Source organism: Mesoplodon mirus (assembly GCF_964341445.2).
Source record: "Mesoplodon mirus genome assembly, chromosome: 8".
Classification (NCBI taxonomy): Eukaryota; Metazoa; Chordata; class Mammalia; order Artiodactyla; family Ziphiidae; genus Mesoplodon; species Mesoplodon mirus.
This window is the reverse complement of record NC_138984.1, coordinates 86461124-86479560: the sequence shown is the minus strand read 5'-3', so window position 1 is coordinate 86479560 and position 18437 is coordinate 86461124. Positions and strand designations below refer to the sequence as shown.

The window sequence follows — 18437 nt, the reverse complement described above, 5'->3', positions numbered from 1 at the left end:
CACAGATGTTCCCTGAATTCATATCATAGAATTCAATCCCTATTCCTGGCTTTGTTGAGATTACGGAGAACAGTGAGTCACATGCCTATCTCTTCAGCAAAACAAGATTACTTAGCCATACTGTTGGCTTTCTCCCCACAGCACACTTGCCTGACAGTGAATCTTCTAATTTTAGTGTCTTCAGAACAGGCTGAGAATCTCCCAAATCATCAAGTCCTAGATCTTTTTTGCTTAACAGTTCTTCCCTCAATTTCTCTCTTTCCTCTCACATTTTACTAAAAGCAAGAAACCAGGCCAAAGCTTCAATACTTTGTTTGGAAAACTACTCAGCTAAGTATTCATGTTTACTGCTTACAAGTTCTCCTTTCCACATTAACGCAGGACACAATTCAGCTAGGCTTTCTGGCATTACACAACAAAGACCTCCTTTCCTCCAGCTGCCAATAACATGTTCCTCAGTTCCTTCTGGGCGCTCACCAGAGGCACCTTTTACTGGACTGTTACTAGTACCACAGGGCATTCCTATTTCTATCAACATTCTCTTTTATAATGACATAGTATGTATTCTCTAAGATGATAAAAAAGTTTTCTCTCCCATGTTCCTAACTTTGCTCTGAGTCCTCACCAGCAGCGCCTTTAACATCCATATTTCTACCAACAGTTTGTTCAAGGCAATTTGCTTTTTCTATCATGTGTCTCAAAATTCTTCCAGTTTCTACCTATTACACATTTCTAAAGACATTTCTACAGTTTTAGTTGTTACAGTAGTATCCCACTTCCTGGTACAAAAATCTGTATTAGTTTCCTGTGGTTGCTGTACTAAATGATCACAAACATGGAGGCTTAAAACAACAGAAACGTATTCTCTCACAGTCTAGAGGCAAAATCTAAAATCAATATCACTGAGCTGAAATCAGGGTGTCATCAGGGCCACACTCCTTCCAGAGGCTCTGAAGGAGAATCTGTTCCCTGCCTCTTCCAATTCCTGGTGGCTACTAGTGTTCTCTGGCTTGTGGCCACATTACTCAGCCTCTGTGGTCACGCTGCCTTTGGTGGGGCCATAATTCAGCCTGCCACAGGTGCGTACGCTTCATACTCTCTGCCTTTACCCTCTTTTGGTTCATTTGCTTCAAATAGTTTTATAATGTAATCAGCTTAATTATCCATGTTCATAAAGGAATATATATTAGGAAATTTGGGATTAGAAATATAGCAAGAGAAATTTTAATAAGAAAATTGTACATGAAGTAAATGCAGAAAATTTAGCTAGTTCCCTCCATCTTATTTAACTTTTGGGAAAATAAGTACTTTTAATGTCCAAAATAAAAAACTAAAGTTGGTAAATAAAATGCAACTCTGATCAAGCGAAGGTTTTTATGGAAAACATCCACGCAGGAAACAGATCAGGCTAAGGATCGTGATCACAGGGTTAACTGGAATGACAGGCAGACAATCATTTCCGTAACTAAATATTAAATATGTGGTTTTAAAGCTGCTATATAACAGATTCTCTCCTCCCTCAAACTTTTACATCTTATAATCTGTTTTATACTCAATTAGAAAACAGTTAAAAATAAATTTATTTCTGTTCTTACCTCTACACAGTCAAAGTTCTCATCAACTTTAGATGCATATTCAACACGGAACATTGTTGACAGGCTACCAGCAATATAATATAACAAGATCTTCAGACCCTTGTAACCAAAAGCAGTTTCACTAAAAGGGGAAAAACAGCAGTAGTCTAAGACCCGAAAATGAATCTTTACAAAGTCATGACAAAGTATTAACCCTACATATAAACAAGTTTAACTTCATGGGTAGCTTCAAGATTTTAAACTATACTTATTAAAAACAAACACACAAACAAACCATACTGTAATGAAACTGTGCCTCCGCTTTCCTCATTTATAAAATGAGAGCATAATAACACCTACCTCAAGGATGTTTTACAGGTTAAATGAACAAGTTAATACATGTAAACTGTGTATAATATTGACCGGCACATTGTACAGGTATACTACAGCTACTGTTGCCGCTCTTACTGTTGCTACTACTAGGAGGTATTTCAAATCAGAGACAAGTAATGTCAGATTGATTCCTGGCTAGGCAAGCAGCTAAGACGTAGCCTCAGCCCAGTGCTTCCAACTTACCACTTGCATCCATCACCAACATCCAGAGCTGCTGAAAGTGGTGAGTGATAGTACCTGTATGATCACACCCCACTTATGAACTCAGAAAGCAGATCTGGAGCTGCTATTTTTTTCCAACCTTGCTTCCCGCTACCCATCTACACCTTGCTACCCATCTACACCTTTTTCAGCTTAAAAAAAAGTCTTCTGGGACTTCCCTGGTGGTCCAGTGATTAAGAATCCACGCTCCCAATGCACGGGGCATGGGTTCGATCCCTGGTAGGCAGAGATCCTGCATACTGGGCCAAAAAAAAAATCCAGAATGGGTAAAACTATAAAGACAGAAAGTAGATTAGTGACTGCCCAGGGCTAGGGAGGGTAGGAGAAAGAGGGAACAACTGCTAATTGGTCACAATGGCAATTTTCGTGGGAGTGATGAAAATGTTCCAAAATTGGCAGTGGTGATGATTGCACAACTCTCAGTATGCTAAAACCCGTGGAACTTTACACTTTAAAAAGCTGAATTGTATGATAGAGGTTTTTTTTTTTTTTAAGGTGATTACTGAAAGAGTGATTAAAAGAAGAAGTGTCATTTCCAGATTTCTGTCTAGGCTACCAAAACAAAATATGAGCAGTGTCCATTCTAGGACTCTGAAAATTATATGTAGTAGAAAGGAGTGGCAATGACACTAGGATCAAGATCAATGTCATGGGTCCCAAGATACAGTTATCATGATTATGATTGTCATCTGCCTACCTTAGAGGAGGGGTATGCAAGCACACCACTTTTAATGACATGCAAAGTGAGTGTGCAAAATGCCATTAAGAAGCAGTACCTGTGAAACTAGATCCTACTCACTAAGATATTACCATAGGAAGAGATTTTAAATAGCAGTAAGAGGAAGAGAATAAAATTAAAAGCTCCTTAAAGATAGAGATACAAAGAGAAAGCATTCTTATTTTTATGGTGTAATAAAACCTGTTTAAAATATGAAAGGCTCAGGGCTTCCCTGGTGGCGCAGTGGTTGAGAGTCTGCCTGCCGATGCAGGGGACACAGGTTCGTGCCCCCGTCTGGGAAGATCCCACATGCAGCAGAGCGGCTGGACCTGTGAGCCATGGCCGCTGGGCCTGCGCGTCTGGAGCCTGTGCTCCGCAACGGGAGAGGCCACAACAGTGAGAGGCCCGCGTACCGCAAAAAAAAAAAAAAAAAAAAAAAAAAAAGGCTCAAATTTTGGCACAAATCAATATATAATAAAATTCAGTTATTAATATTTAAAAGCACATAAAATGCATATCTGATGTATTAATAAGAAATTCTCAAGAAACTTGTTCCATGAAGAGACATTTGTCAATTTAAAAACACATTAAATAAGTATGTCCAAAATGTTGAAATAAAGCATAGAGAAAATAGCAATAAGAGGGAATATTTTAAATGTCAACTATGTCTAAACACCCTTTCCTACTAAAAAAAACATGGTTCCTTGAGAATATGCCCGACTCCAGAACTAGCAGAGGAAGTACAAGGTGAATGTGGAACACCTTATTGTATCACAAGGTAACATGTCCTCAAAATGATGACGATGTATCAAAAGGACTCAAAAAGCCAGTTTGAAAGAAGAGCCACTTGTTGAATCTGTGATAATTTGAGCATCAAATTAATAACAGTAAAAGATTATAACCCATTAAGTTAAAAAAAGAATCCCTGAGTCTATTCTGATATAAACAATACACAAGGGGAAGAAGAGAAGCTGTTTTTTATTGTAGAATGCAAACTAATAACTGCTGAAGGTGTGGCAGAGTTAGAAAATTGCCATTTTACAATCATAGTAAAATACTGACAGGAATCATTAACAGTTTTAAAACTACTGAGCGAAAGTTTGATGGGAAACAGGATATTTTCACTCTCAGACTATCTCCCCACAGATTACATATAAATAACAAAGAAAAGCCCATCAACCTTTTAGTGGAGAAACCTGGCAGATACCTCTAAACTTAATGACCCAAGTTAGCTTAACCAACAATGGGACAAACTGACATCATGGACTTTCTGATATGACACACTGAGAAGGACACATACAACTTCTGTTGTGGTACTACAAAAATATGCATTATCTGAATTTAATCATGAAGAAACAATCAAATGAGTCCAAAATGGTTTATAAAACTAGCCTATTCTCTACAAAAATGTCAGTGCCATGGAAAACAAAGCCTGAGGAACTGTTTCAGACTAAAGGGACTAAAGAGAGATGACAACTAAATGCAATACGTGATTCTAGATTGGATCCAGGATGGGGAAAATTGTTATAAAAGAATTACTAGGAATCATCTGGCAAGGTTTGAAATGTGGATTATATTTTAGAAAACAGTACTGTATCAATGTTAAATTTCCTGAGTTTTGATAATTCTACTATGGTTACTGTCCTTGTTTTTATGAAATACATACTAAAGAATTTAGGAGTAAGAGAAGATATATCTGCAACCTACTCTCAAATGGTTCAACAACAACCTATCAATATATTTATATAAGAGAATGATTAAAGCAAATATAGGTAAATGTTAACAACTGATGATTGTAGATAAAGGATGTACAGAATATTATTCTTGCAACTTACTGTAAATTTGGAATTTTCTTCAAAATCAAAAGTTAAAAAAACAAAAGGTGACACACTATTCTAATAATGTAATGAAGGTTTAGGAAATTAAAGAACTGTGCTGAATAGCCCAGGACCTATCTTTAAAGTTGCTTCTGAAAATAAATTTCTCTTAATTGCTTATTTACTTGTCACAGAATAAACTTGAGCTTTCCAGATTTAGGGGAGTGTTTTCTAAAAGCAGTATAGCAAAAAGGTAGGCAAAAAGGGGTAGTTATGAATATGGGCTCTGCAGTCAGACTGACTAAATCTGAACTTCAGCCATTCATATGTCCTTAGGCAACTATCCAATCCTACGAATGTTACAAATGATAATACCATTGCTAAGATTATGAGAATTAAATGAGATAATGTACCTACAGCACTAAATGATAGGTATTATACAGTAGATCGGTGTCTCAATGTAAAAACGCCGTTCTAATATATATTTTTAAATAAATTACATGAAAAATAACAGTAAAGAGAATAAGTTCTCATTTCTAAATTAAAAAAAAATGTTTTTGCCATACTAATTTGACAAATATCTTACTAAGTTACTTACTCATCCCCAAAGAGTTGATGGGTATATTCAGGAAAGAAAGTTCTAATGTCATTCTCAAGATCTTCTGGAAAACGAACTGTTTAAAAGAATAAAAAAATACAGAGATATTAACGATATTAAAGATGACAGGTATTTCCAGTTTAAGAATGTCAGTAGAACTAGGATACAGCCAACATTTTTCTTACTTAAAATGTCACTTTTCCATTATATGATTTACACTGGATTCTCATGAGAAAAACAAACAATGAAAATCAGAATATTACTTCGAGTGCTTCAGTGTCAAAACCCTACTGATTCTAAGAATTAGAAAACTAGGCATGACAGAGCCATCTGATTTAATTTTTACTTTTCTGGTATGTTTATACACAATGCAAAGAGTAAAAGAAAACAAAACCAAAAAAGCACTTTGAGATGAGAAAAGCTACAGTACAAAGGAAACAAAAACAAAGTGCTATAAGAAACATTCTGAGAACAAGAACAATCTGAGTTTGATGAAGCTCATAGCATCACATCATTCTTTATGCCTGCAAGATGATGATGTTTATGTTGTTCCTAGTTTTTTTCCGTTTCTTTTTTGCTATTAAAAGTAACACTGCAATGACATCCTTAACCGTGCTATACTTTTACAAGTATACATAGAGTAAATTCCTGGCAGTACAAGTGCTGAAAAAAGTACTGAAATATTTTTGCAAATACTGCTTAAGTGCCCTTTAAAATACTGTAAATACACACCAGCAGCTACTTAAACTCCTTTGTTTCTTCCATATCCCTGAGAATACTCTGTACCCTCAACTTTAATTTCTACTAATCTAAGATGGAAATGGGTATCTTGTTATTTTTATTTGCATTTACTATGAGTACTGATATAACTGGACTTTTTCCCAATATAATTTATCTTATGAAGAAAAACTACCAAAAAAAAAAAAACCCTTAAGCAATTGAAGAATGAAAAGATAACTGCAGATGAAAAGTTTCTAACACTGTCCTCGTAGAGCAGGTCATTCACAGGGTGCCAAAGTTATCATCTAGCAGCTTACTGATTTACAAAAGGAAAGACAATCTTTTCACTGTAGAGATCTGGTGGTCACCATCTTTCCAAGTGATCTCAAACTTAGAATCACTCATTGTGGGACAGACCAACAATATGTGCCTCTTGATTCAATGCAACATAATGCATACAGTATCACCTATGAAGTTTTCTTACTGAAAAATTTTATCCTAGCTCTAATCCAGCTTTATATCCTCCAATTTACAATACAGAAGGGAACAAATTAAATACCAGCAAAAGGAAATAGACAAATCCAGAATGCTGATTTGTTTAATAATTCTATGTAATGACTTTACTCTGCCAAATAAATCAATGGCATAGGGAGGGAAAAGTTCCATGGGTAGGAGGGACTGTTTTGGATTAAAAGAGATTAAAGAAACACCCAACACAATGCATGATTCTTGAGTGATTCTGGTTTAAATCTTTTTTTTTTTTTAAGCCACTCAAGACTTTCCAGAACAACCAGGGAAACCAGAAATTTTCATGATACCAAAGAATTACTACTAATTTTCTTAGGTGTGATAATTGTGTTGTTGTTATATATGTGCATATTCATATATTAGGACCTGTGCTATGAGCAAATTCATGATGTTCAGAAAGCTACTTTCAAATAATTCAGCAAAAAAACACACACATTAGGGGTCCCCTGGTGGCGCAGTGGTTGAGACTCCGCCTGCCGATGCAAGGGACACGGGTTCGTGCCCTGGTCCGGGAAGATCCCGCATGCTGCGGAGCGGCTGGGCCCATGAGTCATGGCCGCTGAGCCTGCGCTTCAGGAGCCTGTGCTCCGCAACGGGAGAGGCCACAAGAGTGAGAGGCCCGCGTACCACAAAAAAAAAAAAAAAAAAAAAGTAAATGGAAGGACAAAAAAATGTAGCATGTAAACCACAAAACCTGAAAATGCAATCTAAATTGTAGTAAGGCAAAAAAAGCATTAAATGGCCTAAGAGGACAATCTCTTCAAAACGATTAAGGTGAATTCTTTCAAGCCTCTAAGGAACAAGTATACTTAATGCTTTAAAAACTGTTCAGAGTAGGAATGCTAAAGTGGGAAGGCCATGAGAAATAGTTACAAAGAGTACAAAGGCTGACCTTCACCTTCCCTAAAAAGAAAGCAAAGAGGAGAAAAACACAGACCAAGCTCATCTATAAATAATAATGTAAAAATATTTAAAGATAATATAAAATAGTCTTCATCAAGACAAAATATCTCAAGGTACTGAAATGCAAGGATGGTTCAAGATCTAAAGATTAAAAAATAAAATTATTTAAATATTATGTTTTACATTGTATATAAGATAATATAATCAAAATTATTTCCAGGGAAACCAAAATGGCACTCAATAAACTCTAATATGCATGTTTGAATAAAAACTGTTTGCAAACTGAAAAATACTCTCCAATGTAATAAGCCAGGATCATGTTTAGTGGAGAAATAACAAGAACCAACATCATTAATTTAAGGAAGAGGAATGACAGCTATAATTTTTTAACACTATTCTGAATGTGCTAGCCAATGCAAATTGAAAAGAGAACAAAGTAAGAGGTATATATAGAAAAGAAAGTGAATTTACTAAAATGTTCAGATGCTATGATTGCATGCTTGAGAAAAACAAAGAAAATCAGCTGAAACCACTCTCCACAACTGTAGAAGAATCCAGTAAGATTATCTGTTTTTAAAATACATTAAAACAACAACGACAACAAAAATATATTAAAGACAAACAACTCAATTAAAAAATATGCAAAGGATCTGAACAGATACTTCTACAAAGAAGATACACAAGCAGCCAATAAGCACATGAAAATATGCTCAATGTCATCAGTTATTAGGGAAATGCAAATTAAAACTGCAGTAAGATGTCATTTCACACCTACAAGGATGGCTATATATAAAAAAATAATAAGTGCTGAAAAGGATGTGGAAAAAGTGAAACTCATACATTGCTCGTGGCAATGTAAAATGGTGTAGCCACTATGGAATATAATTTGGCAATTCCTCCAAAAGCTAAACATAGAATTATCATATGACCCAGCAATTCTGTTCTTAGCTATTTGGCAAAAGAACTGAAAACAAGGACAACAGACAACTATATCTCGATGTTCATGGCAGCATTATTCACAATTGCCAAAAGGAGGAAACAACCCAAGGGTCCATCAACAGATGAATAAATAAACAAAGTGTGGTATACAACAGAATATTATACAGCCATTAACAGGAATGAAGTTCTGATACATGTTACAACATGAAACATGTGCTAAGTAAGTTGAAAATATTATGCTAAGTAAAATAAGCCAGACACAAAAGGACAAATATCCCACTTAAAAAAATATCTAAAATATGGGCTTCCCTGGTGGCGCAGTGGTTGAGAGTCCACCTGCTGATGCAGGGGACACGGGTTCGTGCCCCGGTCCGGGGGGATCCCACATGCCGCGGAGCAGCTGGGCCCGTGAGCCATGGCCGCTGAGCCTGCACGTCCAGAGCCTGTGCTCCGCAGGTGGAGAGGCCACAGCAGTGAGAGGCCTGCGTATCGCAAAAAAAAAATCTAAAATAGGTAAATTCATAGAGATAGAAAGTAGATTAGAGGTTACCAGGGGCTGGAGGGGAAGGTGAATGGGGAGTTACTGCTTAACAGGTATATATAGTTTCTGTTTGGGGTGATAAAAAAGTTTTGGAAACAGATAGTGGTGATGGCTGCACAACACTGTGAAGGTAGTTAATGCCACCTAATTGTATACCTAAACATAATTAAAATGACATATAGAAAAAAAGATTCACTCTTTCTACAGTAACCTACCCCTAGAGCACTGGACCTGTGTGGGAAAAGTATGCCTATCAATCCCTCATACACGAAGTGAAAACAGCTTGCTATGGGAGAAGAATCTTGGGATAAACCTTAGTGCAATTACTGGTATGCAGTCAAGAGTTAAAGTTATCCCATGTGTCTACTACAATGCCTGTCACATGGTAGGTTTCAATAAACATTTCTCCAGAGAAAGTAGAAGGGGAAGGGAAAGAGGGAGATAGGAAGAAAGGTTGTTTTGAGGGAAGCAAATTATTGCTGCTGACTGTAAGTGATTAGACTGACCAAATAACCCAGTCAATTTTAGTTCTGTGAAATATGTATAAAATTTATGTAAACTAGATTTTGATGTGGGAAAAAGATATATATTAAGAATTATTTTCCATAGTTCTCCCATACACAATAAAGAGAGAAAATATAATGGACGAGGAGATCCCATTTATAATAGTAGTAAAATAGATGAAATACCTTGGAATAAACTTAAGAAATGTTTATCATCTGTACATAAAATTTAAAACTCCACAGCTAGACATAAAAAAGACCTGAATAAATAGAAAGATATTCTTGCTATTAGAAAGGAAGATTCAGCAATGTAAAGATGTTGATTCTCCCCATATTAAACTTAAATTTTAATAGGATCTCGATTTAAAAAAAATCAACCAAACATCTCTTTGGAACTTGATAAAATGTCCACCTAGAAGAATACATTAGAGAAAACTTAGGAAAACTCTTAAAGAAATGAGTGGGACCTAGTCACACCATATACTAATCACAACATTTATTGTAACAGTACACTAATGGCTCAGGGGGAAAAAAAAGGCCCCAAAGTAAACCCAAGAATATATATAATACTTCAGTATGATTAAAAATGAAATTTTAATTGTTGAAGACAACAAATCAGCAGCTAGATAACTGACTAAACCATCTGGAAAAGTATAAAGCTGGATTCCTACCCTATGCCTTATCAAGATAAAGATTCAAAGGTTTCAATTTAAAAAGAGAAAAAAAATCAACAAATTATTAAAAGAAACAATAGATAAATTTTTTCATAATCTTAGAGCAGGAAGGACCTTTTTATAAGACACAGTGAAAACTCATAAAAGAAAAAGAAATTTCCCTAGATAAAAAATTTTAACTTCTACATAACAAACTTACCAAAACTCAAAACAGGGAAAAAAGTACTTGCAACTTATGACCAAAGAAGGGCTGATTCTTTTAGAATATAAAGGATATACTTCTCTTAGGATTAAAAATCAATTTTAATTATCAAATGAAAAAATGGTCAAAAACTGTGGGGAAAAAAAACCCTCAGAAAATAATGTGTTGGCAAGGATGTGGAGAAATTGGAATTTTTGTGCACTGTTGGTGGGAATGTAAAATGGAGCAGCAACCACTATGGAAAACGGTTCCTCAAAGAATTAAAAATATAATTACAATATGATACAGCAATCCCACCTCTGGGTATATATCCAAAAGAATTTGAAGCAGTATCTCGAAGAGATATTTGCACACCCCTATTCACAGCAGCATTATTTGCAATAGCCAAGAGGTGGAAGCAACTCAAGCGTCCAACAACGGATGAACGGATAAACAAAACGTGGTATATACATGTAATGGAATATTTTTCAGCCTTACGAGGAAGGAATTCCTGCCACGTGCTATATGGATGAACCTTGAGGATATTATGCTAAGTGAAATATGCCAGTCACAAGAATACAAATACTGCATGCTTCCACTTATATGAGGTATCTAAAGTAGTCAAATTCTAGAAACAGAAAGTAAAAAGTATCTAAAGTAGTCAAATTCTAGAAACAGAAGTAAAAAGGTGTTAGCAAGGGGCTAACAGTAGGGGGAAAACAGGGATACAGAGTTTCAATTTTGCAAGATGAGAAGGTTCTGGAGATCAGTTGCACAACAATGTGAGTATAAACGCTAAACACTACAGAACTGTACACTTAAAATGGTAAAAAATAGTAAATTTTAAGTTATGTAGTGTTTTTCACTACAATTGCAAATTAAAACAAGAAGCTATTTTTCACCCATCACAGGGGCAGGGTGTTCTGCTTTGTTTTTTTTAATGATAATATGCAACACTGACCAGGGTATAGGTAAAAAGGCAATCTCAAATTCTGGTGTAAGCACAGGTACTTTTTTGGAAGGCAATTTAGCAATGGCTACTAAAGTAGAATATGTTTGTAACCCTTTGACCTAGCACAGTGGTTCTTAAACAGAGACAATTTTACACACAACACTCAGGAGATCTGACAACGTCAAAAGACATTTCTGATTGTCACAACTGAAGGAGAACGTTACTGGCATCTAGTTAATAGACAAGGAATGCTGCTAAACATCCTACAAAGTACAGAATAACAAAGAATTATCTAACCCAAAATGTCAATAGTGCTGAAGCTGAAAAACTCTGATCCAGCATTTCAATTTCTAGCCACACACTCTGCAGATCACTCACACAAGTGGGTACATACATACGCAACGATATTTATTGGAGAATTACTTTTAATAGCAAAAGAGGAGAAGCACATCTCCCAACAGAGAATACTTAAATAAGTTATGATACAGTCATACTATATTACATAATTTAAAAGAATGAGGTAGATCTATATATAGTTACAAGGAATAATATTCAAGATACTATTAAGCTAAATAACAAAACAGCCTTACAACAGTATCCTGGTTTTAGAAAATTAATGTATGTACAAGAAAAAAAAACTTAGATCAGTATTACCTTTTTAGTGAGGCGTCAGGGCACCATTATCTGTCACTTTCTTTGTATTTCTGTTATGTTTGTACTGTTTTAAATAATAATAGCCAACATCTATTGTGAATTTCTAAATCAAATTGTTTAAGCACTTTACTTGTATTTAACCTCATAGTTAATCTTTACAACCACTATACAGTAAGTAATATGAACTCCATTTTAAAGATGAGAAACCTAAGAAATGGAAAGTGATGGAACCAGAATTCATGAGCTTATAATTATCTCTTAAATAGCTTTATTGAGTTATAATTTACATCCCATAAACTCAACTGCTTTAAGTGCTTTAAGTGTTGTAGCATGTATCAGACCTTCATTCCTTTTTATTGTCAAATAGTATTCCATCACATGGATACACCACACTTTGTTTAACCGCTTACCAGCTGATTGATATCTGGGCTATTTCTTTTAGCTATTGTGAATGATGCTGCTGTGAACATTCATGTACAAGTTTTTGTATGGACAAACATTTTCATTTCTCTTGGGTAGATACCTAGGAGTTGAATTGTTGAGTCATATGGCAAATATATATGTTTAACTTTTTAAGAACCTGCCAAATTGTTTTCCAAATTGCCTCATTTTATGTTCCCATCAGGAACATATGCGAGTTCCCCACATTCTCCCCAACACTTATTTTCTATTTTTTATAAGCAAATAAGCAAAAGTAAATATTTTTAAGAGGCTGAGACCACTTATACCTGTCACTTTTTGCCACACTGAACTTTCTATATGTAAACTCTGCCATCTCTCAAACGTCTACCCACGCCATGACATAAACCAAGACTTCATAAAATCTGAATGTGTTCATTAAGTGTAGAAAACTAAACATTAAATTGCAAAAACAATACAATAACTATATAAATGACTGCAATAAACTGCTCTTACATAAAATTCTACTTCAAATTTAAACAGAAAGATTATATACACACACAGTACACATGTACTACTACTTAGCAAAGGCATACATACCTAATTTTAGTTCAATTGCTGTGTTGGTGTTACATTTGTACTCTGCCAGTTTCTTCTCAACTGCACTCTTGTATTCAACCAAAAATTTCTCCATAGCACCAAATCCTAAGAAAAAAGGTTTTTAAAAAGTCTAGGTGGAAGTGGTTTAATTAGTCCAACCTACAAATAGAGTTCTTATTAGAACTGGAATAAAGGTAAGACTTATAACATGCTAACAGATCACAGATCTCCATATACTCCTACATAAATGTACTGAGTATGACCATCTCATTATAAAACAGAAGAAAAATCACTTTTGAGATAGAGGCTTGTGAACTACACCTGCTTTACATAAATGAGTAAAGCTGATAATTAAAATGACAGACTACTGACATTTCTGAATATTTAATATGAATATAAATTACCTGCTAGGATTTATACCTAAGTAGCCTTTTTAAAAGAAATATAAAAAGGATGCTACTGCTCCGCTAAGAATCAAGGTGAGAATGTCCTTTGATAATTACAGGATAGCATTTTATTTCTAATACTGAAAAAATTCTACCCAGAGTACTTCCAGATCAACTATTAAAAAAACCAACAACAGAAAGCAGGCATAGAGGGAACCTACCTCAACATAATAAAGGCCATATATAACAAACCCACAGCCAACATCGTTCTCAATGGTGAAAAACTGAAACCATTTCCTCTAAGATCAGGAACAAGACAAGGTTGCCCACTCTCACCACTATTATTCAACATAGTTTTGGAAGTTTTAGCCATGGCAATCAGAGAAGAAAAATAAATAAAAGGAATCCAAAGCAGAAAAGAAGAAGTAAAACTGTCACTGTTTGCAGATGATACAATACTATACATAGAGAATCTTAAATATGTTACCAGGAAACTCTAATCAATGAATCTGATAAAACAGCAGGTTACAAAATTAATGCAGAGAAATCGCTTGCATTCTTACACACTAATGATGAAAAATCTGAAAGAGAAATTAAGGACACACTTCCATTTACCACTGCAACAAAAAGAATAAAATACCTAGGAATAAACCTACCTAAGGAGACAAAAGACCTGTATGCAGAAAACTATAAGACACTGATGAAAGAAATTAAAGACGATACAAACAGATGGAGAGATATACCACGTTCTTGGATTGGAAGAATCAACATTGTGAAAATGACTATACTACCCAAAGCAATCTATAGATTCAATGCAATCCCTATCAAACTACCAACAGCATTTTTCACAAATTTTGAACAAAAAATTTCACAATTTGTATGGAAACACAAAAGACCCCAAATAGTCAAAGCAATCTTGAGAAAGAAAAATGGAGCTGGAGGAATCAGGCTCCCTGACTTCAAACAATATTACAAAGCTACAGTAATCAAGACAGTATAGTACTGGCACAAAAAACAGAAATATAGATCAGTGGAACAGGAAAGAAAGCCCAGAGATAAACCCACACACATATGGTCACCTTATCTTTGATAAAGGAGGCAAAAATATACAATGGAGAAAAGAAAGCCTCTTCAATAAGTGGTGCTGGGAAAACTGGACAGATACATGTGAAAGAATGAAATTAGAACATTTCCTAACACGATACACAAAAATAAACTCAAAATGGATTAAAGACCTAAATGTAAGGCCAGACACTATAAAACTCTTAGAGGAAAACATAGGCAGAACACTCTATGACATAAATCACAGCAAGATGCTTTTTGACCCACCTCCTAGAAAAATGGAAATAAAAACAAAAATAAACAAATGGGACCTAATGAAACTTAAAAGCTTTTGCACCGCAAAGCAAACCATAAACAAGACAAAAAGACAACCCTCAGAGTGTGAGAAAATATTTGCAAATGAAGCAACTGAGAAAGGATTAATCTCCCAAATATATAAGCAGCTCATGAATCTTAATATCAAAAAAAAAAAACAACCGAATTCAAAAATGGGCAGAAGACCTAAACAGACATTTCTCCAAATAAGACATACAGGAAGGGCTTCCCTGGTGGCGCAGCGGTTGAGAGTCCGCCTGCCGATGCAGGGGACACGGGTTCATGCCCTGGTCTGGGAAGATCCCACATGCCGCGGAGCGGCTGGGCCCGTGAGCCATGGCCGCTGAGCCTGCGCATCCGGAGCCTGTGCTCCGCAAGGGGAGAGGCCACAACAGTGAGAGGCCCACATACCGAAAAAAAGAAAAAAAAAGACATACAGGTTGCCAACAAACACGTGAAAGGTTGCTCAACATCACTAATCATTAGAGAAATGCAAATCAAAACCACAATGAGGTATCACCTCACAGCAGTCAGAATGGCCATCATCAAAAAATCTACAAACAATAAATGCTGGAGAGGGTGTCGGGAAAAGGGAACCCTCTTGCACTGTTGGTGGGAATGTAAACTGATACAGCCACTATGGAGAACAGTATGAAGCTTCCTTAAAAAACTAAAAACAGAACTACCATATGACCCAGCAATCCCACTACTGGGCATATACCCTGAGAAAACCATGATTCAAAAAGAGTCATGTACCACAGTGTTCACTGCAGCACTATTTACAATAGCCAGGACACGGAAGCAACCTAAGTGTCCATCGACAGATGAATGGATAAAGAAGATGTGGCACATATATACAATGGAATATTACTCAGCCATAAAGAGAAACAAAGTTGAGTTATTTGTAGTGAGGTGGGTGGACCTAGAGTAAGTCAGAAAGAGAAAAACAAATACCGTATGCTAACACATATATATGGAATCTAGAAAACTGGTACTGATGGACCTAGTGGAAGGGCAGGAATAAAGATGCAGACGTAGAGAATGGACTTGAGAACGTGGGGTGGGGAAAGGGTTAGCTGGGACAAAGTGAGAGAGTAGCACTGACATATATACACTACCAGATGTAAAATAGATAGCTAGTGGGAAGCAGCTGCATAGCACAGGGAGATCAGCTCGGTGCTTTGCGACCACCTAGAGGGATGGGATAGGGAGTGTGGGAGGGAGACGCAAGAGGGAGGAGATATGGGGATATATGTATACATATAGCCGATTCACCTTGTTATACAGCAGAAACTAACACAACATTGTAAAGCAATTATACTCCAATAAAGATGTTAAAAAAACAACTAATGCATAGAAAGATTATCTCAGAAAGGATACACAAGAAACTAGTAACCACTGTTACTTCTAGGATAAAGAGAAGGAATGGGGACAGGGTTAGGAAAGAAAATTTTCACTGTATTAGCAAAATTTTTGTAACCATGTGCATGAAGTCATAGGCTACTGAAATAACAAAATGGTTTTAGTATAACGTGGCTACCTATCAATGTATATAATAATTAACAATGGAAGAAACCATTATGAAGAGAAACTTTCAAGCAAAGATGACAATAAATCTCTTGACAAAATGATCATAAAAATTAGGAAAAATTCAGGAAGAAAAGGTCATGAGCAGAAATGAAAAATGGGGTACGACATGCTGCAAACTTCAGTAAGCGGTTAAAACACACATATACAGAATGTGGGGAACACTTGAAGCAGTATAGTTTAATGGTTTGGAGTCAGAATTGCTGGATTCAAATCCAGGCTTCACTATTTACTTACTAGATCTGTGAACTAGAGCACATTACTTGGTTTCTCTGACGCTAATGGATAAAAATGGTATAACAGAACCCATCTCAAACATCATCTATAAAAATGAGATAATAGAACCCATCTCAAGGCATTTCTGTATAATCTAAGCAACAAATCATACATTAGTTTAATCCCCACAATTCTATAAGACAAGTAGATACTTTATCAGCCCCATTTCATATTCAAAAGCTCAGTTAGAAAGAGGTTTCGTTGGGCTTCCCTGGTGACGCAGTGGTTAAGAATCCGCCTGCCAATGCAGGGGACACGGGTTCAACCCCTGGTCCGGGAAGATCCCACATGCCGCGGAGCAACTAACTCATGTGCCACAACTACTGAGCCTGCGCTCTAGAGCCCGCGAACCACAACTACTGAGCCCACGTGCCACAACTACTGAAGCCCGTGCACCTAGAGCCCGTACTTCACAACGAGAAACCACAATGAGAAGCCCGCACACCGCAACGAAGAGCAGCCCCCGCTAGCCGCAACTACAGAAAGCCCACACACAGCAACTAAGACCCAACGCAGCCAAAAATAAATACATTAAATAAATTAAAATTAAAAAAAGAAAGAGGTTTGACTGCTTAAAGGGCACCCGATTACTAAACGGTGGGACTGAGATTCGAATTTAGGTGTGATTCTTATAACACTACACCCTGTGCAATACACATGTCCCCCCTCTTTTATAGTACCAGTGTACCCCCAAATCCTACAGTCTGTATTTGGTAGAAGAGCCTTTCCTTAAACACCTGTAGAGCTCATGCTATAGCCTGTGTATCCAGCACATCTATAAAAGTGTACTGAGACTACTATAAAGGCAATGGGGAAAGATAAAAGAAAAAGAAACTGTCCATCACTTCAAAAGATATGTAAATGGATTTAAAAAAAGCATATACTCAACCCAAAACAATCTTTATAAACGTACAGAATGGCAATTATTAGTTATTAAATGTTGTGAACTGAAGAGACTCAATAAAGAGGTGAACAGAATAAACACAAGAAAATTAAAATAGACACCCCCTAAAAGAAAAGTTTAGATTAAGGAAGAATGCTTCACTGTCTCTCTTCAAAGGAATACTAAATTGTGAGACATTAAGGAGACTATTACGGAGTCAATCAAGATTCAAATGAGAGCCCTAGTGCAGGGCAAGACAGCAATGCGCTAGCTCAGAAGTTGACTGTAGTGGAAGGCGGAGAGAGACCTGGAAGAGAAGAGTCTGAGCATTAAAATCAGCTGGCGGGAACAGAACCAGACTAGTGGATGAGGCAGCAGTAGGTAAAGGGAACGAGAAGAGAAACAGGCGTCCAGGCACCTGGCACCTTACAAGCCCAAATCACGACGCTTTCTCCTGGCCTCTTCGGCCCTCCTAAGGGCCGAGTTCCCCGCAGAAGGTGCAGAACCCCGAGCCGTTGGGGGCGGGGGCACGAACCTCGGCGGACAAGGAGCTGAGAGTTCCGCGCTTCCAGGCTGAAACAGGCCTTCTAGAACCCAGGCTGCAGCCCGAAAGTTCCAGGCGGGTACTGTCACTACCGTCTCGGCGTTCTTTCCCAAACCTGCCCGCCCCCTCCCCTTGGTAAACTTTTCCCGGGAACTTACCCGCCATTTCCGAGCTGCGAGCACCCGCGGCCGAGGAAGGACGAATCAACCCGCGCGCTCCCTGGCCGGAAGTGAGCACACTTTCTGACGCATTTCCCCCGCCCACCCCTCTTCTGGTGCTGGCCAATGAGAGGAGGAGATTCGAGGCGCGGGGTGGTGGAAGCGCCTCGAGAGGCGGGGCTCACACGGCAGGGAAGGCTCGGACGGTTGCCTAGCCACGGCCAGGACTGTCAGCCTCTGAGGCTTGAATTGGAGGAGGAGGCCGCAGAGGGATATTCTCTGTTGAGATGCTCGCTGGCTCGAGGAGAGT

The 18437-nt window shown here is 37.1% G+C and overlaps 1 protein-coding gene across 1 annotated transcript in view; it reads right to left on the bottom strand.

Moving 5' to 3' along the window:
* The window catches only part of HAT1 (histone acetyltransferase 1), a gene marked incomplete at its 5' end in the record, with an annotated part of 45646 nt that extends 27426 nt beyond the window's left edge, over positions 1–18220 (bottom strand). Inside the window, 5 exon segments of the mRNA XM_082630997.1 lie at positions 1596–1716; positions 5323–5398; positions 12917–13021; positions 18128–18178; positions 18181–18220. Coding sequence (XP_082487123.1) covers positions 1596–1716; positions 5323–5398; positions 12917–13021; positions 18128–18178; positions 18181–18220 — 393 coding nt within the window.
* Positions 18221–18437: the final 217 nt, after the last annotated feature.